At 30.6% G+C, this 22,059-nt stretch overlaps 2 protein-coding genes across 4 annotated transcripts in view; one reads left to right on the top strand and one right to left on the bottom strand.

Moving 5' to 3' along the window:
• The first annotated feature begins 1,282 nt into the window (after positions 1–1,282).
• LOC109594988 (synaptogenesis protein syg-2) overlaps positions 1,283–22,059 on the top strand; it is a 237,618-nt gene continuing 216,841 nt past the window's right edge. The window contains exon 1 of the mRNA XM_020010259.2: positions 1,283–1,677. Within this exon, the coding sequence (XP_019865818.2) occupies positions 1,617–1,677 (61 nt within the window). The 5' untranslated portion in view covers positions 1,283–1,616. The remainder of the gene's footprint in view (positions 1,678–22,059) is intronic.
• On the bottom strand, positions 15,043–15,837 carry LOC109595180 (uncharacterized). Of its 3 annotated transcripts, none has more exons than XR_002191290.2 (4): positions 15,688–15,837; positions 15,382–15,632; positions 15,238–15,331; positions 15,043–15,183 (listed from the first exon to the last, which is right to left on the bottom strand). XR_002191290.2 is itself a non-coding variant. In XM_020010486.2 (4 exons), exons 2-4 carry the CDS (start codon positions 15,609–15,611, stop codon positions 15,147–15,149), a joined length of 357 nt encoding a protein of 118 aa, XP_019866045.1. In that variant the 5' UTR covers positions 15,612–15,632; positions 15,688–15,837; the 3' UTR covers positions 15,043–15,146. The 3 variants fall into 3 exon arrangements, 2 of the variants coding, with proteins under 2 accessions (XP_019866045.1, XP_019866052.1); XM_020010486.2 differs by having other exon boundaries at positions 15,242–15,331; XM_020010493.2 differs by having other exon boundaries at positions 15,242–15,331; positions 15,684–15,833.

Here is a 22,059-nt window from a genome sequence, read left to right as displayed (position 1 = left end):
GTACAACATTTAAATGACCAAAATATATAAATTATTAAATTAGATTTGATCTCATAATCTATATTTAACATGATTAAATTGTGTTATTTCAAGGTGTTTTAGAATTTTAAAATAATTTGTTAAAAAACATATTTTTATAATTATTTTTTTAATAATTAATTTAATTATTATAACTTTTTATCAAATTAAATGTAGAGGTTAAGATTTCTTAAAATAATTGTACAATTTTTAAATAATAACAAATTATGGATTATTTTCTTAAACAACTTTCATTACAGTTCTTTTCCACATTTTTCACAAAAAATAAAAAAAAAATATTGGGTTATTATATTAAACAACTCTCCTTACAGTTTTTTTTCCACATTGTTTTTCAACATATTCTATTGTATACATACAGTAGATTATTGCATGTGCTACATTAAATAATGAATAAAAGAGTATGTACATGAAGAATATTAATAAAGTTTAAAAATATATTGCATGCTATTTATAGTCTAAAATTAATATATTATAATTTAATATTAAAGTTTGAAAATAATTATTAATATAAACTGGTTTATAAATCAAAAGCATTTGAAATAAATGAAATTAAACATTTATCATTTTAAATAACAATAATAAAATAACATTTGAATCTACATATTAAAATGTATACGTATATTCATTAATTTGCCAGTGAGTACATAATAATTATTATATTTGAATATTATTGTCGGTTTAGTAAATATCTCCATAATTAGGTGAAATTAATGAAGTTAAATAGACTGGTTTTAAGGTAAAACCGTGATGAATATAAAATTCCACGTAATTGTAAATAAACATTGGTACATGAGTAATTCCTGCAGTCGCAAAAGTTACAGATCTACAGGAATGTAAGTAGGTAAATCCCGTAAATCTCGGTGGAAGTTCGAAAGTTTTGGCATTAAGCCGAGAAATTAATAATAAACTTTTAGATTCAAGTGGAAGTTTAAATGTGTATTTATAATAATTCAAGTCGAGTTAGAAAAATGAAAAATGTACATTGAAATAAGGCCGGAGTCCGAAGCCGGCGCGCCGTTAGCACCGACACGACGACGTTTCGAACGAAAGCTCCCGCTTCGTTTTCCTGCAGGTCCTGCCAACGGATTCGGAATTGATAGAGGAACTTGAAAACAGGGTGTTGTGTGAGGTAGGTAGTGGGTAGTGGGGCTTTTCGCGCGCACGCTTTCGGCGATTTGAACTAGAAGCGCTACTCAGTACCACGCGAGACTCGCCTGCTGCAACTTGCTCCGGGCTTCATTCATATCCGGTCTGTGTCAGGCCTGGACCCGCCCACTCTGTTACATATTTTGTGAATAATACATGTGCATCAACCGGCTCGGCAACTGCTTTACCATAAATTAAACCGGCCATTTGCATATTTGACAATATTTCCCGGCTCAGTTTAATTGCCGCCAAAATTCCGCGTAGCAGAGAGCGCGCCCGCAGGACAAACTCCGAGACGCTCGCGGAACTTTACTTAATTCCATAAAACCCCAAGACCCGAAGTTCCTCCTGCTTCATTGTCAGTGTAACACTGTGTGTTCTTGTGCAGTTTATATGTGTGATGTGTGACTGAAGCCGAGGCTACCCAAAACATGTTTGCCATGCATTTGAGTTACCACTTCTTTCTGTCGTTCGTCCTGGTGTTTACGCAAGGTGAGTGAGTGTGTTTGTCTTGTCCTGCGACGAATTTAGTTGTTACGTTGGTGATATAATACTTGTATTATTACAAGGTGTAATTTTCACGGCCCCTGCATAATCCCGGATTACTGTCAGGATTGCGGTTTATGATTAAACTTAATTGTTTTTAATTATCCTTTAATTACTAACACCAGTCTAATATAATACAGCAAGAAATTAATTAAGATTCTTTATTGCGACACGGTCCGTATTTACAGTAAAACAAAAGCTCGCGTTATCATGCAAAACTGCACTTTTATTCTGGCGGATTACTTAATTATAGAGTAACATCCAACTTTCGCACTTACGTTTGTTAAATGCAAATTATTAGAATAAATTACAAACAAGACTTTTATACAGTTTTAAACACTTAACCCTTTTTACTTCTTGTTTACGAATTTATTTTTTTTAATTCATCTACTAATGTAATTTGAATAAAACAAATTAAAACCTAACGCAAATATTGTCATAAATAATAATAGAAATAAAATTTCTAAAAAAACATTTTTTTGTACATTTAGTTTTTATTTATTTAATTTAGGGATATTAGAAATTAAATAAAACAGAATTTTTAAAATTCCATTAAAAATATTTACATATGACATTGTGATTTTACATATCAAAAAAAGGCAGGATTAATGTGTTTTATTTTAACTTTTGAAATACACCAAATTCTCTTTAATTAATATTACAACAAAATAAAATATTTACAATACTAAATATTAAATAAACTAAAACATTTTTTAACGGTGATTAATAAAATTGCAAATGCGTATTTGATTACATCATATATTATTTCTAGAATTCAATATTTCTAATGATTTTTGTTTAAAATGGAAAATTTTATATTCTTTTTGTAGTTTACTGTAGTTAGATAGATTACTCTTATCTGTCTCTAAGAAATTTTACTGCTCAATTTCTTACATATAATAATGAGACACCGTCTTATAAATGAGGATTTATTACGTCAAAAATGATGCCAACCAATCAATATACATTTTATATTAAAATAGTCGAAGTTAAGTTGTAAAATAAATTTATATATAAATGTCCGATTATTTTAAAACAGTTTTTAATCAATAAAGGATAATTTTATACTAGTTGATAATAATTATTTAATTTAATAAATTAATGAATTAATTTATGATAACTGAAAATTAAATAATACAACAAGCGTTTACAATTTTAATAAATACAGCAATATTTGTGGAATTTTTCAAACTGGTTGATACAGTTCCTGCATATGTAATATTTTTTCTCGTCATTTCATATTACTGCAAAATTATTGAATTGCGATGGAAATACCAAAACGATCTGCTACAATAAATTTAAAATATAAATGTTCAATCAATTTAAAATAATTTTTAATCAACGAAGCATAATTTTATAGCGGTTGATAATAATTATTTAATTCAATAAATGAAAAATCCCATAACAACTAAAAATTAAATAATACAAGGGTTTAGATTTTGAATAACTAAATCAATATTTGTTAATGTTTTCAACCTTGTTGAGATGCTGTTCCTGCACCTGCAACATTTTTCCTCGACATTACCAAAGATGTTCTGTACATGAATGTTCTTCTACAATAAATTCACGTCATAAATATTCAATCATTTTTACATAAAATTTTTAATAAATGAAGGAAAATTTGAAACCGGTTAATGATAATTATTTAATAGGCAAATAATAATTGAAATTTATTAAATAACTCAATATTCTTCATCCTGTCCCCTCATATGTAATATTGTTGAGGAACACAACATATTCTAAATCACATCGGAACTCAAATTCCCAAACTGATGAGCGCCTGAATTTGGTTTAACAATAAATTTAAATTATATGATAATAGTTTAATTAATTGAAATCGGTTTATAATAATTATTTAACTCAGTAAATTTAACGAATGAACCAATAGCAACTGAAAATCAAATCAAATAAAACAAGAGCTTGAATTTTTAATAAATAAATCAACGTTTGCAAAAGTTTTCATCCTTGTTAATGCAGTTCCTGCATATGTAATATTTTTTCCCGACACTTCAAAAGACTGCAAAATTATCAAATCCCAGCGAAACTCTCAAAATCCCAAACCGATCTGCGTCTGAACTCGCTTACTGTAACTCCGTTTTCTCGTGCAGTTTATGCGCGATATGTGACTAATATCAATGCATTCCCACAACGAATACGCCGAGTGTATATTACACTCACAGTGGAAGATTAATATTGGTACTGCAAGATATAAGATTCGCGGGTCCTGCATAATCCAGGATTACGACCTTGATTGCGATTTATGTATAAATTATTATATTACACCACAATACATTTTACAATTCCGCAACCATTAATTATTTATGTTTCAGTGGGCGTTTTTGGAATTCGCAAATTATGTAATTTGTAATTTTTTCGATTGCAAATTTGAATGATACATTCAGCGTCTAGCGGTGCCGCAGTTCGCGGCAGATGAATATTCTGCTTTTAACGTTTCGGCGGCATTTTCCGAAGCATTTCAATTATGGCCAAATATCCCCAAATCAGCAGGTCACAGTTGTTGGTCTCCGTAATTTCTCATAATTTAATCTGTTCGTAAGTTCCTGTTCCGATGCAACTTGCCTTGTTTATGTGTGTGATGCGGTAAAATAAACGTTTTAGTTATCCCGTGCATTCAAGTTACCACTTCTTCCGGTTGTTTGAACAAGCCGATTGTTTGGTCCTGTTCTACCTGTTATCCTTCCTCGGTAATAGTTCCATTATTATAAGCTATAATTTTTGGAGGTTCCGTATAATAACGGAAAACGCTGTTGATTGCGGTCTCCGTATAAAGTAAATTGTTTTTAATTATGCTTTAATTACTCTAGGACTGTAATCGTGTGTCACGAGAATTTAATTAAGAGTGTTATAATACGTGTTTTCTGAAAAACCTCACACCTTTAATAATGACGATAAACGTTACTGAAACCATTGTGGCATACGTAAGAAACTGAAATTTCAGCTATTTATTTATATAATGAAAGAATTTAGTAAATTAATAAAAGTTTATTATTGTAATATCAACGGATCTTTTTCTGATCAAAATACTAAAACGATAGTAATTGGTAACCAATTTGGATCAAAATTTATAATGTAAATAATGATGTGGCAAACAGAATTGCCAAAAATGTTGTATAATTTCGTGTATTTTGGACAATACAAATTTTTCAATATGCTGAACAGTTAATATTTGAATGTACGCATTAATTAATTTTATAAATTCGAATATAAATATAATGATTTAATTAAAAAGCATGTAAATGAGACACAATAAGCTTTTTTCATATAAACTTTACGAGGAAGAACTAAAGCACAACCTCGTAAATTTTAACGTAGACGTAAAACAGTTAATTAACTCCTAAAATAGAATTTTATCATAACATCATCAGTACAGTCTTGAATTTATGCACATATTGGATATTTCTGGTGGTATAGATTCATATTAATTTTTGGAAATAACTATATCTACGTTCAAAACAAAATGGCAATGCCATTAATTACAGCATAGTTATTTTTCGCACCTCAGCGCACAATTATAATCGATTTATTGTTATGCATGTGTACCGTTTATATTGCTTAATTGCTTTTTAATCGTCGCTTCGATTCGAATATCCAAATTGTATAAATATTCTCGTGATGTGAAATTCGTGTTAACAATTTTTCAAAGTCTGCTAGTCACTGTCGTACAGCGTTCATTCTAATTATTTTTAAAACGGCAATTTCCATATTTAATGGAAGTTATTTAAATTTTTCGGACCCCCGTTTTTGAGTGGCCAAATCGAATAATCTACTAACGAAGGCATTTTATCTCGCCGCAACGTAATATGTATTGTATTGTGTATAATTTTTTATGGAACACAATTTAATACATTTGGGGATAATGGAGAAACTTGTTAAACATATTAAATGCATCATCGTAATGATGCTAGAAGTTCTATTAAAAATATTTTTGCTAATGGTTAAAGTAATCAACAGGTCGACCTAAATTTCTGTTAAGTTAATATACAAGCTGTTAATCAAACTAAAATTAGAATCTATAGAGCTAAACATTTTAAAATTAATAAAAGGGTCTTTTATTTTTATTAAACGTAGATTACTCGGTAGTTTATGTTAATGATCCCTTTAAAACACTGTAATTGTTTATTTAAATTACTTTTATTTGTATAACCTTAATTAGAAGTAATTTTCTCCTTTACCAAAGTCTACAGTATAAATATATAAAACAGTACACATCCAAATAACCAATCAAATCAAATGAAATTAACAGTCCAGTAATCAAACAGAATAAATATTCGGTAAAATTTTTAAACGTAGTAGTCAATAAAAACACGTTCGAATGGGTTAGATAATATTTCAAAGTATATATTATGTAATACAGTTTTTGAAATTTGATGCATCAACTTTTACTGAGGATTTCTAGTAGTCTAGAGCCTGATGAAACTACATTCTTTGCATACAAACACGTTTTGCTTTTATATCTCTTAATTAAAATCCTATCCGTATCCGGCGGGGAATATCGGATAAGTAATTTTAAACGAAATGCCTATAAACAATATATGTGGTACGTAATTGGGTTTAAAAAATGCAAAATATTTAAATTGATATGAGCACAAAGGATACGCTTCATAAAATCTTAACTTAATTAATTCACAGATGATTTCTTCTTGTACATAATATCCTGTTTATGGCCATTCTAAAATCATAAATGTTAGTCGTGGCGAGAAAAAACTCATAATGGGTAATTATGTATAAATGATACCTTATTTAATTTGATACAATCTACTGAATGTCACTTCTGAAAATTATAAACGACACTTCTGTAATAAAATCAGTTAGTTATTGTTTTTTTCAAACTAAGCGATCGTTTAAACAAATTTACATATTTAAATTTTCGGTGTTTAACACCGAATTACTTTACTGTTTTGAATATTAACTAGCAAATACAAGGATTATACTGTAATACAGTTAAAAAAAACTGCTGCCAGTGTAATGTATGTGAAGGTGTATTGGTTTTATAGACAGGCAATCAACTTATCAATGCATTTCCAAGAATCACAATCCAGATCGATAATATATCCGGGTCATTTTCGAAAGAAATATTTCGTTTTATTAAAGCATCTTTCAATATCCCAGAAACTAAAAAGTTTAAAGTACCTACATATGAAACAAACTAGATCTGAGCGTGTTTCGTATCTATATAAATACAGATGAATATGATACGAGAATCTTTGTTTGCGGTGGAAAAATGAAATTCATATGCCAATTTTGCAGCATCTGCTTTCCATCAGCCATAACGGTGTGTATCGATGCATAATACCATCAAATTGATATTTTCTTTTATATTATATGTATTTTCCTAAAATACTCTTATTTCAAACGATATTTTTAAGGCTCTTTACTGTAAATATTGATTATTATGAGTGAAAAAGGGATTCCATTGGAAAAGCGTTTATTGGTTTTTTGTTTGATGTTTATTTAAGATAGTAACGTTCCTTTATACTCGTCAAAAGCTTTTCGATAATTATTTTTTGTCGAACACAAGATACTTTGCAAATCGATATCGCCGCCAAATATGACTGCGGATATCCGTCGGTATGGCACCAGAAAATACCGCAATAAGTTATTATATTTATACATTTAATGGTTTTAAAATATTCCGTCGTTCACACCTGGAAATAAATCCGGATTATCCATCAAATACATGCACAAAATAATCTGAACACGACTACGACGGCGATTTCAATTTTATTGGATGATTTTAAAGAATACAAGGGTGCAATCCATGCATCAAAATCTGCATTGAATCGGTGGCGTTTGGCAAAAGGGAATTTTCTATTTGATTAAAATCCGCGATGAAATTGAAAACACGATGATTATGCCACAGAACGTACGATGATAAAAGGAATATTAGAACGATGACATGGAATCAAATTATCCATCCGCGGAGTTGTGCACAAGAAAGGGAGTGGTAACCTGTCTACAAGTACAGAACAAGATTTCAATCTTTGAGCGTCTGTTCAGGGAGCTATATGATTTACTAAAGCCCGAAGAAAACTCTTTACATTCCAGTCCTTTGAAAAATATCCAACCTCATACATCATTAACGACAAGGACGGGAAGGAAGTTGGCGGATTCGGAGTGTATCCGCGGAGAAGTTTCGGCGGAATTGTCGGGACTGCCAACGAGAGAAAAATACAAATGTGCAAAACAAAAGAATGCCCTGTTTAATTTTTTATGAATAATGCATCCCTGACGTTGGCGCGAAATATTTATCCATAGAAATATGCCGTAGATTTTACCGAACACTTTTTACTCCTCCGCCATTCTTCTTCCTCATCCCAAATCGTAAAACTACGGTATTGGATGCTGGGGGGTGTTTTGTACCTTGATTTCACGGAATATAAATCAAAAACTCTCGAAGGGATGAATAAAATAGAACCGTCAGTATTTCAAGCCTAATAAAATATATGTACAGTAGCATTTCCCTTATTACATTCATAAATGTTAATGCAAACATAAAATTTCTATTAGTTAAAATATATGTTTATATATTTTATGACATACATATGTAAGTTTAATAAATCATTATAAATGTATTTGTTTTCATTATGTAGAATTATTTTTACCTTTTAAGTACCGGGTACCTCATTTTTTAAATGTCCCCTTAAAAAAATCTACAAGTTTCTGATCTGGCGTCTATGGAGGTTAGCTAATTTATTGTTTTCAACTTAGGTTTCACACACTGAAGATACAATTTTATTATTTTTTATGTTGTTGTGTTGTACCTTTATTATAATTTTTTCTGATTTCTGACTTCTCATATAACGTGGTTTTAATATTTGTCGGATAAGTTGTGAAACACCCTATATAAATAACTGGAGTTTAATCTGTTTACATGAAATTGATGAAGTAATAATAATCATTATTTTCATGAAGAAATTCGACGTTAATTAACTTTATTGTATTGATTAAATTGGCTTTCTCTTAAGATTAAACTTTGGTATTTGATTTCAAAAAAATAAACCGATGATGTTATTAGATTTATGTAGAAGGGAAAATATGATAATCCTTATTCTTAGCTACTTAGGAAAGATATTGGATCCGCAGTATGTAACATGATCCACATTTATAAGTGGGTCATAGGTTAAATGTATACCAAGATCGTCATTAATCTTCTTCCCCTTAGCTAACGATCTCCGCACAAAAAACAACAACGGATTGATCAAGTAACATTCAATCTCACTCCATAATATATCTTCACCTACCACAAAATAAATTTTTATCGTAAATTATTCCGTTTAAAATATACGAATATCCGTAATTAGAGCTGTCCGACCTGCGAGTGATTTCGAATTCCCTCCATATTCCCGAATTCTGGATTTTAATCAAATAGAAAATTCCGTTTGAAATGTATGATTTATTTCTATCAGTGTCGTTTCAGCCAAATCATTCTTTCCCTTGGTTTTTCTCATTTTTATTCAATAACCGAAAGCCGCATCGGTCAAAAGAATCTACCCAAATTTCCTTTTATATATTTTCCGGCTTCAGATTTAAATATCGATTATTAAGGTCTCACGTAAAACGTAGGAAATTGCAAATGTTGGTTAATTTTTTTTTTTAATAATTTAAAGTATAATTGAAGATTTTATTGCGGACTTTTTCAGCGGGATTAAAACGTGTTTCCGAAAGTGGTAAACCTTGTAAATTATTATCAAAAACAAATTTACATCTTTAACTGTTGATTATATTTGAGAACTTTCCTCGTTATTTATCCGAGCCGCAGTTGGAAAATTTACAGTGGTGTCACATGATTTATGCATTGTTAAGCCCATATAATGTGTAGCCAAGGTAAAAATAATTTCGTATGAATCTGCATATTGATTTTGCGTATAAATTATTAAACTAGACTTATGAGAGTGTTATTTTTTCATGCACGTAATATATTTCTGCGCATAAATTATAATTACGCGTACGATTCGTGCAACTAACAAGTTATATTAGAATAATGTCCTGATCGTTACCAAATAAATCTTAATTTTAATGTTATTGATTTAACCAGTTAAAAAATATTTATTTGTTGCGTTAGGTATGATAATTTCAGTGTAAATTCTTTTAGTTGCGTGTAATATTAGTAAATTTTTATAATATTATTTAATGTTAATTTTTAATTAATTTAATTTAATGTTATACCAAAATTTAAATTATTTTTTTTAATTTCAATCATGTGGTTTAACACATTAATAATATAATAATAATAAATTCGATTTTTAGCATGTTTATTAAATTTGCAACGTACATCAATCAATCAATATATTCCTGGGGATTCATTCCTGTTTATATTTTAGAAATTATATTATTAATATTTGGAAGCAATGAATTAGTTAAATGATGATTTATTTATTTAAAGTAGGTAGCTCAGCAATATTATTGAAAATGGTTGTTAAATAACTAAAATTTCCCCCATTAAAAAAAAGATAAGCATATATTAGTCGTAGAATTTCAAATATATTATTTTTTTTTGGACTTCATTTATAAAAAAAGTTATTTAAAGACCAGTGTGTAAAAAAAAATCTAATAAAAAAAATTATTGTCACGAGAAATATGGAAAATATAAAATATTTTGTAGTATTAGTAAGTTGGTTTCAAACATATTTTTTATAGTCTTGAAACACACGGTGTTTTACAGGAGTTTATATCAAATTATAGCAAAACATATTTTTATTTCTCACAATCAATTACTGCCAGTCAAGTAACGCAATAAAAAAATGTGGGTCATATTTACGAAAATTTCGGATTAATCGATATGACAGAAACGTATGTGTGTATGTACATGTAATTAGTCATTCCGGCAGAAAATTACTACCACGGCATTATAGCAGGCAACAATTTCGAATCCCATGACAAATATGATTACAAACTTCCAGTTATAAGCCTTTATAGTGTCAATATGTACTTGTACAAGTATTAATGTTTGACAAAAATATTCTACCGAATTCAAACATAACGGCAATTTTAAAATCAATACGTTTCCTGTTTGTCAACACGAAAAAAAAAAAATTATATTGATATTAACGAAATGTGTATTATTAATGTCGTGCTTAATTCATCTTCGATTGGTCGATAAATACATATTTTCAATACGATTGTATCTAATTGGAAGATAATTACACGGCCACTATATTTCGTGACAAAATAGTTTTTTTTTTGTGCAATCGATTTGTCTGCGAATAATACTTATTAATTAATGAGAACAAAACAACATTCTGTTTATTCGTTGTTAAATTCTGATTTTGCAAAACAATATTAATCTAATTAAAATTTGGTATGTAATTTAATCAAAGTAAATTTGAAATTTTCTCGGCATTGAATTGGCATTTTCTGATTGATTGGGGTCCACACCAATGGTATAGAGAATTACGAGTAAAATCATCAGCTTTTACTTCTAAAACTTAATTGGAAATTTATTAGAATACAGATTTAAATTTTATAAATCTTCAAATATGCACTATTATGTATTATTGGTATAACTAATTTAAAATACAGCATTCTAAGTATAAAATTAAACTTTTTAATACAATATTTGTTTGAATATTGATTATGAAATTTTTAGCATAGTATAGAATTTTTTTTCCTGTGGTTAATATTCAAATATTTTTTTGCGGTAGATGTTATACTTTTAAAGTTTAATAAATGTCTGGAACTATGGCCCTGATTAAAATTTGAATGTGTAATTTAATTAAAGTAGACTCCCAAAGTTTTCCTAGCATAGTAACTTGACATTTTGTGATTGATTAGGGTCCTTATCAATAATATACATAATTGAAAGTTTAGCTGTTCAATTTAATTTGAATTTTATTAACAATTTGTAAAACAGGCAGATTTGGTTTAACCGCATACACATTTAAAACAAATTAACTATTAATATATTCATGTAAAATATGCCGGAAGCATTTGTTTGGGTGTACCAATCAATCCTGTCAACTTACAATATAATATTATCGACATAAAAAACGCCCTTTTATTCTTTGCTAAATTTTTTACACCTGGAGGTTTCCTCCCGGAAGTATAAACGAGTAAAATAGCTATCCGCACGAAAATAAAAGAATATTCCGGACTTGTTTCATATTTCATCGCACCCGCGGAATATTTAAGCGACGATCAAAAGAGCGCGGATTACCTTTATTGCTTTTTCGTATTTTGCTTACACGTTTTCTTGTGTTTGTGCCCGGAGGCCACTCGTCCCAAAAAATTTCCGTCGTCGAAAAACTTTCTTCCCACGAAAAAATTGTAATATCATATTAGCAGTGGCACTCGCAAATTTCGCGGTAAAAGACAAAATTAGAAATTACTTGTTGAAGCGAAGCTCTAGATGAATTTCATAACATATATACAAGTATTACATAAATACAAGTATAGCAACATTTTTTCTTTTATTTGTTTCTTTTATAAAAACGAATTGAATTTTACATGAACACTGAAGGTAAACATCTTAAATATAATCTTAGTATATTGTAACGAGTTATGGCTAAAATATTTTAAAAAGTTATTATAATAATGAACACTACTATATATTGAAAAGAAAATATACGTCAGTAAAATTTGAGTAAATTGATCCATACTTAGTCCTAATTTCATATTTTACATTGGCTTATAATCATTTTTGGTATGTTTTGAAAATAATTAACTATTTCTAATAATAATTCCTACAAACATAATTTATACATTTTAAATCAATTGGAAGAATATATACATACATAAGCACTTAATATTTTAAAACTGCAGACACAGTGGTGGCAATTTAAAAGTTTAAGTAAAGCAAATTAAACATTGACCGTGAAAAATTATGGTGCGGCCGAATACATTAAAAAGTACAAACAAACGAAATAAATTATTTAACTATCTCGGGGAACGAACTTTTTAAAAGTTTCAAATAGATAATTTTCCAATTTACGTTTTAAATCAGCTTTCGGCCCAGTAAATTTTAAGCAACTTTGTGCTGAAAAAAAAGTTTCGAGGGATCTGCGTTAATTTGTGCTTCATTTTTTTTCTATAATATTGACGGTGGGCTCAAATTATTTCATTAAATATCGACATTTAAAAAAAAAAAACAGAATTTCGAACTCAAACGAGGTCCTTGTGCCGTATCAATTTATCAAAAGTTTTGAGTGTCAAACTTAGTCTTATCAGTCTTTTCATTTAGGTAATTAAATAGTCCTTAATAGGTACGCAGATAATATTTATTTTTAGTGCAACTGCCGAAAAGTTATTTATATATTTTCGTGACACCAGCCTAACTAAGTACAAAAATAAAATATATTTTCTGAGGTACCAAAGATATCTTTGTTTAATATTTCACATCCTTAATATAAATACCTATTTTATGAAGTCCAGTGAATAAAGTTCCGGTAATCTATACTCTGAGTGAAAAAGGGTTTAATCAAAATGCGAAGTCTATTAAAATTACAGCATGCAATTTACTTGATTGCCACTTTTAGTCATACAATATTTAGTTATTAACACCCTGTTTTTAAATTATAAATGAGGCACCTGATTATAATCAGTAATATTAGAGGCCTTTGTAATTTATTATTTAAAAGCAATAAACTGGAACTAACTAGGTATATTGTTTTATAAGGAATAGTAATTTTTTAATTTTCATAATATATATTTATATGCATTTGACAGCAATGTTTTACTTTAGACTCAATCTATTTAATTGATTAACAATTATCTGTAATCTATTTGTCTTTCAGTAAAGATATTGTTTAACATAAATTCATTCATAATTGTTTTAAATTTTCAGGATAATTCTGAAATGAATTCCGCTTCAAAAACGATGCAATTCCGTAATTGTAAAGTGCCAACAAAATAAATTTAATTGTAAAACAGTTTTGCTTTAATTAAAGTTCTGACGTCTCATTCTTCAATTAGCATTATTGCATTTGGAAGGCACGTCTGAGAACTAATTTTAATGTTTTGAGAAGTTTTCAACAATACTCAATGTACTGAGCATTCTGCAGGTTTTATTAAAGAATGTGCTTGAAGATAAAGGTCAGTTTGTGTAAAAAATTGCCTTTATTATAGAAAAATTGCTTGTCAACATTTTATTATGCATGTTCTGAGCGAATTCATACATCAGATTTTATTTATAAGATTCGCTCATGTCTCACAATTAGTCCTCGATTATTAAACATTATTTAAATCCATACAAGTTAAATCAATATTGCTTTTCTATTCGCTCATCGTGAACTCATGCCAACGTCTTGTGTCATCAATTATTAAAATCAGATCCCTTGTTGCTTTTATCTATATATACCGTTGATTGTATTAAGTTATTCCTTTGTAAAATAAACGGGATCATTAAAAACGTATTATTTTTTTTTTGTTGACGTCCGCCAGACTTGTTTAATTATTTGTTAATACAACTAGAAACCAATAACGTGTCGTATCAGCCGGAATTATCTAAACAATGCACAATAACCTGTTGGTAAATACCTTTTAGCGCCCATTCTACACGCGGCTTTCCCACCATGCATATTATAAATGAACAAGAAAGATCGTACGCCCACAATATTCAATGAATAGTTCCATTAAAAGTTATGGCCCTGCTACGTACGCCACAGATTATATCTATACAATTGCGTTAATGGTTTTGTTTATTGTCCATATTACTAGCGGCGTTCACAAATGACTCAAATTGTTTGTCTTTAATGTAAAATTATAGTTTTGCACTTTACGGATTTTGTGTCAACGGAATTCTGTTAATTTGTGTAATTTGCAAGTTGAATTCAATAGAAAAACAGTTACGTGTGTGTTTTTGCATTTTGGCTAGATTAATCAAGTTCATTACTTTAAATTCGCTTACCAACAAACTCATCAAATATTTGTACTTTTTTGTGCCAACGTTTCCCAGTATCTGGTTGATGAATCAAAATCGATAGCCTGAAAAGTTTAATGTTGTACTTATTGAAAGTTGTTTCACGAGTCATGACAGCGTTGCTCGGTGTAAATGCATTAAAGGTACACATGTACATGTTTCGTTGCAGTGCGTGTGGTTTTCACGAATTCGTCGTTTATTGGCGACTAAGTTAAATTAATTTAATATTTCTTAGAAAACCAATGAAACAAAAATAGATACGTTACAGTCCACTGTAAAGATGCTGTGCATGTTCAAAGATGGCTCAAGTCATTAGTTCCTTTAAGGCACGGCATATAACAAAAGCTTAAAAACCCTTTCAATGATTCCTCCTCTCTATTTTGACTATATTAATACAAAGAATAAACAAAACGTAAGGCATTCAAAGAAAAATAACCTATTATTAAATCATTTATTTGAACACTTTCATTTCTTATAGCTTTAATACAATAAATTTTTAAAATTTCATAGAAAAATTGTCATCAGTTTCATTACGTGAAGTTTAGATGTTCTCGTTAGTGGACAGTTCGTCAGGGGGTCTAAAATTTTAAAGTATTTGTTTCATTTAAATATTTCACGTAAATTCAACCAACCTACTTTTCTTCATCTGCTGGAGGATCGACATTGGAATTGTTTTCGTCGTTTTCGTTGTCCTGATTTGGTGACACCAGTTCTAGATCTGCACATCTAAAATTATATGAAGTACATTTGGACATTTTATTTCAACCAGTGCTTACTTATTTGAGTCAGGTACAGCAGATGATGTAGCATTTTGGTCATCACTCCAGTCACTCCACTCAGCAATATCTAAATCATCACTTGCCCTTCTCTTTGAAGCAACAACGTGCAGTTTAAGTATTTCCAATTCTATTGATAAACGACGATATGTATCTTTAAGAATAAGTGCCCGCTCCCGTAGTTCCAAGGATTTCTTATTCAGTGCCTCCATTTTGGTAACGTAATCCATTTTCAGCAAATTGAGAGAGTCCTATAATGACAAATGTCACTATTTCAAATAACGAAATTTTATTTAACGTACTTACCAAATAAACTAAAAAAGTTATGTGTTTACAAAGTTGACCTGCTACAATTCATCGATATCGAATATAAGTGGGTATAACAAATGTATGTATATTTTTAGTAGTGATGAATTTGATAGATACTCCCAATTCTCTGAGTGCTTTTAGATGAGTACGAATGATTTTTGGTAGTTATGGAAATGAATTTAAAAACCTATCTATTTCATTTTTTTCAGTTCACAATTTTTATTTTTATAGATTGATATAATGCTAATATTAATTAATTATGAAAAAATTTAATTTAGACATTATAATTAAATTGTTATTTTAAAATATTCAGCATATTAATTCATTATAAATTTATTTTTCAATTTTAACGTTCCCCTCGAGCTTGAAATTTATCTTCCCCCGACAAAAACAACTCAATAAAATTCAGGAATTTTCAGTAGCTTATTGAATACAGTACGCGTGATATTTATTTAAACGGTAACCCCTTTCTTAACCCCATCCACGTTTCGAACTCGCCGCGTTCCATTGGCGTCGCATCCTATTAATGTATGAATTGAAACATAAAGCAGTCACCGCCGAAACCCACATAAAATACTCTAATCGTATTACACGATGTTATCTATTTAGCCATACATTACGTCGTTAGGTGTATAGAGAGATCTTTACAATGAAAAATCGGAGGGTGCATAATCATTGTTTTGGGGTTTGGTGAGCGTTCTTAGGGGCAGCGGTTCTCAAGTTCCGTTTGATAACCGAATATTTCGTCAAGTCAAGTTAACATCATTAGTCAAATGTTGTATACGAGGACTGACTTTTATTGATTATTGTTTCGTGTTGTGACGATGTTTGGTCACCTTTTATTTTTTATTTATGTGTGCATTACTATCCATCCATCGGCTTGTTCTTTTTAAAATTTCGTTTCGATTCTTGCAGGTATATCTCGATCACTGTCATCAAAATGTTCTGTTCCACGTGAAGTCCATTAATATTCCGTTCAGTTCTGAAAAGTTGAGTGGTTTACAGTTGACCCGAATAGATAACACGTAAAATCTTAAAACAACTCCCATTGACACTAATAAAATAATAATACCCAATACAGTGTGCTCCCAAAGTCAATTACCTGGAAACGTAGAAATATTTACTTAATACGGCAAGATGTTCCTGAAGATTATTTTCCTATTTTCTCGTCCGGCACCTTATTGTCTAACATTAAGTATTGAAGTTATTGGTATTTTTCCTCTCTTCTCCGTTGTGTTTTGCTGATTCGATTCGCTGAAAGTTTACGATTTTACAGTTTTCCGTTCTACTTACAACTTCCGGCCTGGCCTCCGGTTTAATTGAAAAATTCTTGTTCGCTCCCGCCGTTCGTTTTGTATTGTTTGATTTTGCGATATTAATTTCGAAGTTCGGGAGAATCGGGGGGATCAAAATAGTAATTGGAATGATGGTGGATTACACAATACTTTTTCATGCATTTAATTCGAGCGAATTAAAACAATTGTTTTATTAAGTTCATATGATTAATATTTGCTTTTGCGTATTTTTCGTGTTATTAAAACAGAATGTGCTTTTCATGTCAAAAAACATTAAATATTACTTCGTATTATCCCTCATAAATTTCAATAATATTTATTTTCTGCGGTCTTATATTTTTTAATTACGTAATCGAAATTACGGATGTGAAAAGAAAATAAACGTTTATTGTTAGTTAAATTTACATGTTGAAATTTCGCTTATGGCGCTTATGCTTATTAAAAAGTTTCCATGTTTTTGTATGTCTCATTATTAACATTTTTTGTAACTTTTTATATTTAAACATTTTTTAACGGTATTTCAGGTAGTCTAAATTTGTTTGTGTGATAAACCATACTTACTTTATTGAATTTATATTTCATGCTCATGGGTATTTTCACCGTAAACACAGTTTTATTATGATTTATTGTTAATTTTTTTACTCACGCTATATCGAAAACAGTATCATTATAGTTGTGTTTACTTGTTAACTGACATTTCTTCTGGAACCTTTTTTTCAACAGAGTTACACTTTTATTTCTGTATGAAATTGGTTGTATTTATTTCGTGCGACTTGATCCCACACAACATTGTGATAATTTTGTAGAGCGTACAAAATTTATTGATACAAGAGTTCAAGCGCAAAGTTCCAGTATTCGTCGTCCGAAAAATAGACAAGACATCAAAATAGCCGAAGGTGTTTTGGAACGTGGATAATATAAACAAATCGACAGTGGCCATTCTGTCCCGCAAGGACTCAAAGTTTCTGCCAGCTGTCCGTCCATGTCTAAATAAGTTAGATCTCACCCCCATGAGGATGCAACGTTACACAGTCCTTGCGGTCCGAACCGTCGGCACTCTGCCTTTGATCTGCACCGTTTTATGTTACATTATATAAATTTACGGCACTTCACAGGTTAGATTATTCATTATGAGTCCAGATAACTGGGGATTAAAGCTCATCTCGAGACACTACGAAACATATCTCGGGCTGCGAAGCTGCACATAATATTATGGGACTACCAACCGGTCATGTCGGTTGTTGATTCTAGCGATAGATTTTTTGTGGCAAAAAGTCTGTCCAATTTAAAATAAATCACTGAAGCAATGGAAAATCTTTAAGAACTTTTTTATTGAATAAATTATTTATGTACATTTCAAAAGGGTTCGAAAGAGTATAAATAAAGACATAAAACAAGTTGTTTAATCCTCGAGACGTGTTTTATTGGCAATTAAAGTTAAGCTAAAGAAGCAGTAAATTATATAGTAAAGCTTAATTTCATTTGAAAAGAATGTTATCGCAAAAACTTCCACACTGTATTATTAACCGAAAGTTATTGCTAAACACAAATTATGAAATCTCACTGAAAATTATAATAAAAACGAAAGAGGAAACTCATTGTGATAAAAACAGAATTTCATAAAAGTACATTGTCACTGTAGTTAAACTGAAGCGTGAGAGATTGATGTAAGATCTGCGTCGGATAAATAAACCACCTACTCAAGTGACATAAAGAGTGAATATGATCATTTTTATGATCCTTTTAAATTTTATTTTGTTTACAAATGGATCACGAATGAACAAGGAAACCAATACCCATTATAAATATTATTCCAAAACATTTTAGGCCTCTTATGTGACATTCTTAGTGGAGAACCAATTTGTTAAGAAAATACATACGTACATTGAAATCAGAAGGAATATTTAACCGAGACGGGACAAAAAAAAAACAAAAGCTCGTACATACAGTTACACATTGAGTAATTTTAAAAGTCAATCGAAAATCCTTGAGATAAAGTGCGGCAGGTTCCAATTCCGTCTCGTAATAAAATTCCGGAAAACCTATCTGCCTTATTCAAATAGTAAACTCCATAACTAAATATCAGACGAACTATGCAAACTGAATTTCAAACTCTTACATATTGATTAGATAAGTTTCCAGTTAAGATTTTACTTAATGTTTGTTTAATCAGGTCCAAACTTAAATTGAATGGTGATTACATGATAATGCTTAGAATTTCAGACAGCGATTTAGTTTTAGAACATGCTCCGGTGTGTAAGGAAGAAAACGAAAATATCAAAACAATCCAGACGTGTGCAATAAAAGGGAAAATAGAGATAAGCAGAAAAACGACCGTGACATTCGTGTTGTTTTCTCGGTATATGGTTAGACATAAATCCCAATTAGTGGTGTTCACTTTTTGCAAACAAGTCACGAGACCTAATTGTTCATGTGATTAAATAAAAGCCAGACCAACAAAAACTGTGTTCGTCCAAGTTACTTAAAAGGTGCACTGTTCAATTTTTGTTCATGAACTCACGAATAAAATATGACTCTTTCCCGGCTCCTCCGAATTATTACTCTTGTTTTATCATTCGCACTTCCTACAGAAACAGGTAATTTCTTGCACGTTTCCGGCGCATGTTTTTACCGTCTTCTATCTCGCAGTTTTCTTTGCTTAATTATTAATACCGAGGCATTAGTTGGCATAACAAGAAAGGGCCTTTTATTAGGCGGCGCTCGCCTCGAATTCGGCATTAACACAGATTATAAGGCACGCAAATCTAAGGGAGACGAAAGTGGATTTCGTAATTATTTCCAGAAAATATTGCCTAATTAGGGCGGCATTAGATGAAGCGGAAATCTATAGAAGGTATATGAACTCGAATCGAGTGGCGGAGAGGATTACGAGTTTTGCGTGCGAAAGCGGGGGAATCAAGGGGGATTACCTACAAGATTTTTAATTAGTTTTTTAATATTTTAGTGTGTAATGATTTTTTTATTAAATGAAGTCTAAACAGAATTAAGCCGATAACAAACTTTAAAATAATCTTAATTCGTTCATTCAATTAAACAGAAGCATAATTAGTCCAACATTGAAATTGGTCTGCAACAACAGATACAGGAAATCGCTACAACTAAATTTATGTTTCACACCGTTGTTATGTATTGTGCCTACAACATAACAGTTCATGGACAAAATGGTTGCTTCTTACCAATAGCGAATCCACTACAACATATCCACAATGGCAACGATCCGTGTTCAAGGATAATGTGGCTGCAGTTCTGCATCAGCTCAATAATACATGTGATGAGGGAGCGAAGCGTGTTCATTACCGGCATCTAAAAACTATGGGGACCGCGGCCTTTGGTTCGCGACAAATTAAAACTCTTACCGAACTTACTCTCATTAGTGCACATGATCCGATCCCCCGGCCTCATTCAGCGCAGCAGCACCGGTGGATTTATCTCATCGCCAGCAAATGTTATTAAGCAAGAGGTTAAAAGAAAAGATTCACCCGGAAATCGTGTGGGTTTGCGCTTTTGAAATAGAATGGCGCATTGACTGCGTTTGACTGACGTTGATGTCTCTCCCAAAGTTTCGTAAAACGAGTTTCAGTTGAAATTTTCCGTGTTGACAAGTTTATTTTGCAACAAATTAGTAATTTATCCTTTTGGCACTTTAATTAAATTGTGTGTTATAAGAAGCGAATTAAATTTTGTTCAATAGAACAAATATCGAACAAAATTAGGCGTAACTTCCCCACTTCTTCTAAAATAAAAGTCATAAACACCGGTAAATGAAAATACTCCATTTTGCAAAATTATTTATTGCAATTAAACAGCAAAACAGTATTCAAATACATTTAATTCACTTGATGAATATTTTATAAATAAATTGCTAACACTGCAGTGGTGCACCAATGTTTGCAATGAAACTGTAAACAATCATCCTGCAGTTATTAATGGAAAAGTAAATACATAATTAATCCTTGTTAAAATATAGAAAAACAGCTTTTTGTCTTTTAACGAGATTTCCGATGTCAGCCAGAGCAGTTGTTTTCGGCAAACAAAACTGTCGACAAACAGATTTGTAATCACAAATCAGAAATAAACGTTTGTCAGACGATTTAGTTTCATAATAAATACAACTTTGGATTGTACATTTCGGAGTTCAGTCGCATGTGATGCCCGCATTTCTGAATATGATGAGTTGTGTATATTTATCATTACAACTGCGGTAATATACTTTGTCAATTCTGAAACTGCAAAACATACACACACACACATACTGTATTACTAAATACATTCATCTTGTTAATATCAGTTGACTTTTAATAAAAATTATGGCGTGTTCCTGGCAGGACTGGCTCTACCCGCTCTCCTCGCCGCAGTTTGACCATAAATTTGCGGTTCACCCCAAATTAGTTGTTTATAAATGCTAATAAATCATACAATAGTACTTGAGCATGGGAAAAGAAAACAATTTACAAGTGACAAACCCGGATCGAGATCACTTTGAATCGTTAAAGAAAAAAGTTAACCAACAATTAAACTAAAACTAGAGCCATTTTGTGATATCGTACTAATTTCCAAAGGAGCACAATTTGACAGAAACATTTCGCCGTGTCAAAAGTTGTACGGCTTTCGCAATTATTTCACTTGAACGTCGTTTTAGGAAAATTACAGTTATTGTGTGAACTTTATGTAGTTTAAGGCCGGGTTTTAGTTTACATTAATCCAGATTACTATATAGCGTAAATTGTACGTATTTCACTGTGATGTAGATTAAGACAGACAATATAAACTAAATAACATCGGTTTATTTAAGGCATGCTCGTATCCAGCTGGATTTAATCTTTTTCGGTTTAAGTGAATTTGAAAAGCGAGATTCATTCTCGCGATATTTGTTTTGAAATCGATATTTATGCTATTTTTGCTACTTCCCTGTGATTCTATCTTCATTTGTATATTGATTAATATGTTGTAATATGCTCTTATCACTTAATTTAAATTGCTAATGCAGTCGATGTTTTAATGTACCACCGTATCCGTTTACGAAGTTGTAATCAATGCTATAAATTATTACAAT

Source organism: Aethina tumida, chromosome 1 (genome assembly GCF_024364675.1).
Source record: "Aethina tumida isolate Nest 87 chromosome 1, icAetTumi1.1, whole genome shotgun sequence".
Lineage (NCBI taxonomy): Eukaryota > Metazoa > Arthropoda > Insecta > Coleoptera > Nitidulidae > Aethina > Aethina tumida.
The sequence above is the reverse complement of the archived record's forward strand: the minus strand, read 5'-3'. Positions and strand labels throughout refer to the sequence as shown.

Coding starts and splice junctions, on each gene's coding strand:
- LOC109595180 (XM_020010486.2), bottom strand. CDS start 15,611: ATGGATTACGTTACCAAAATGGAGGCACTGAATAAGAAATCCTTGGAA. Junction 15,332..15,381: donor GCTGTACCTGACTCAAATAA/GTAAGCACTGGT, acceptor ATATAATTTTAG/ATGTGCAGATCTAGAACTGG. Junction 15,184..15,241: donor CCTCCAGCAGATGAAGAAAA/GTAGGTTGGTTG, acceptor TTAAAATTTTAG/ACCCCCTGACGAACTGTCCA.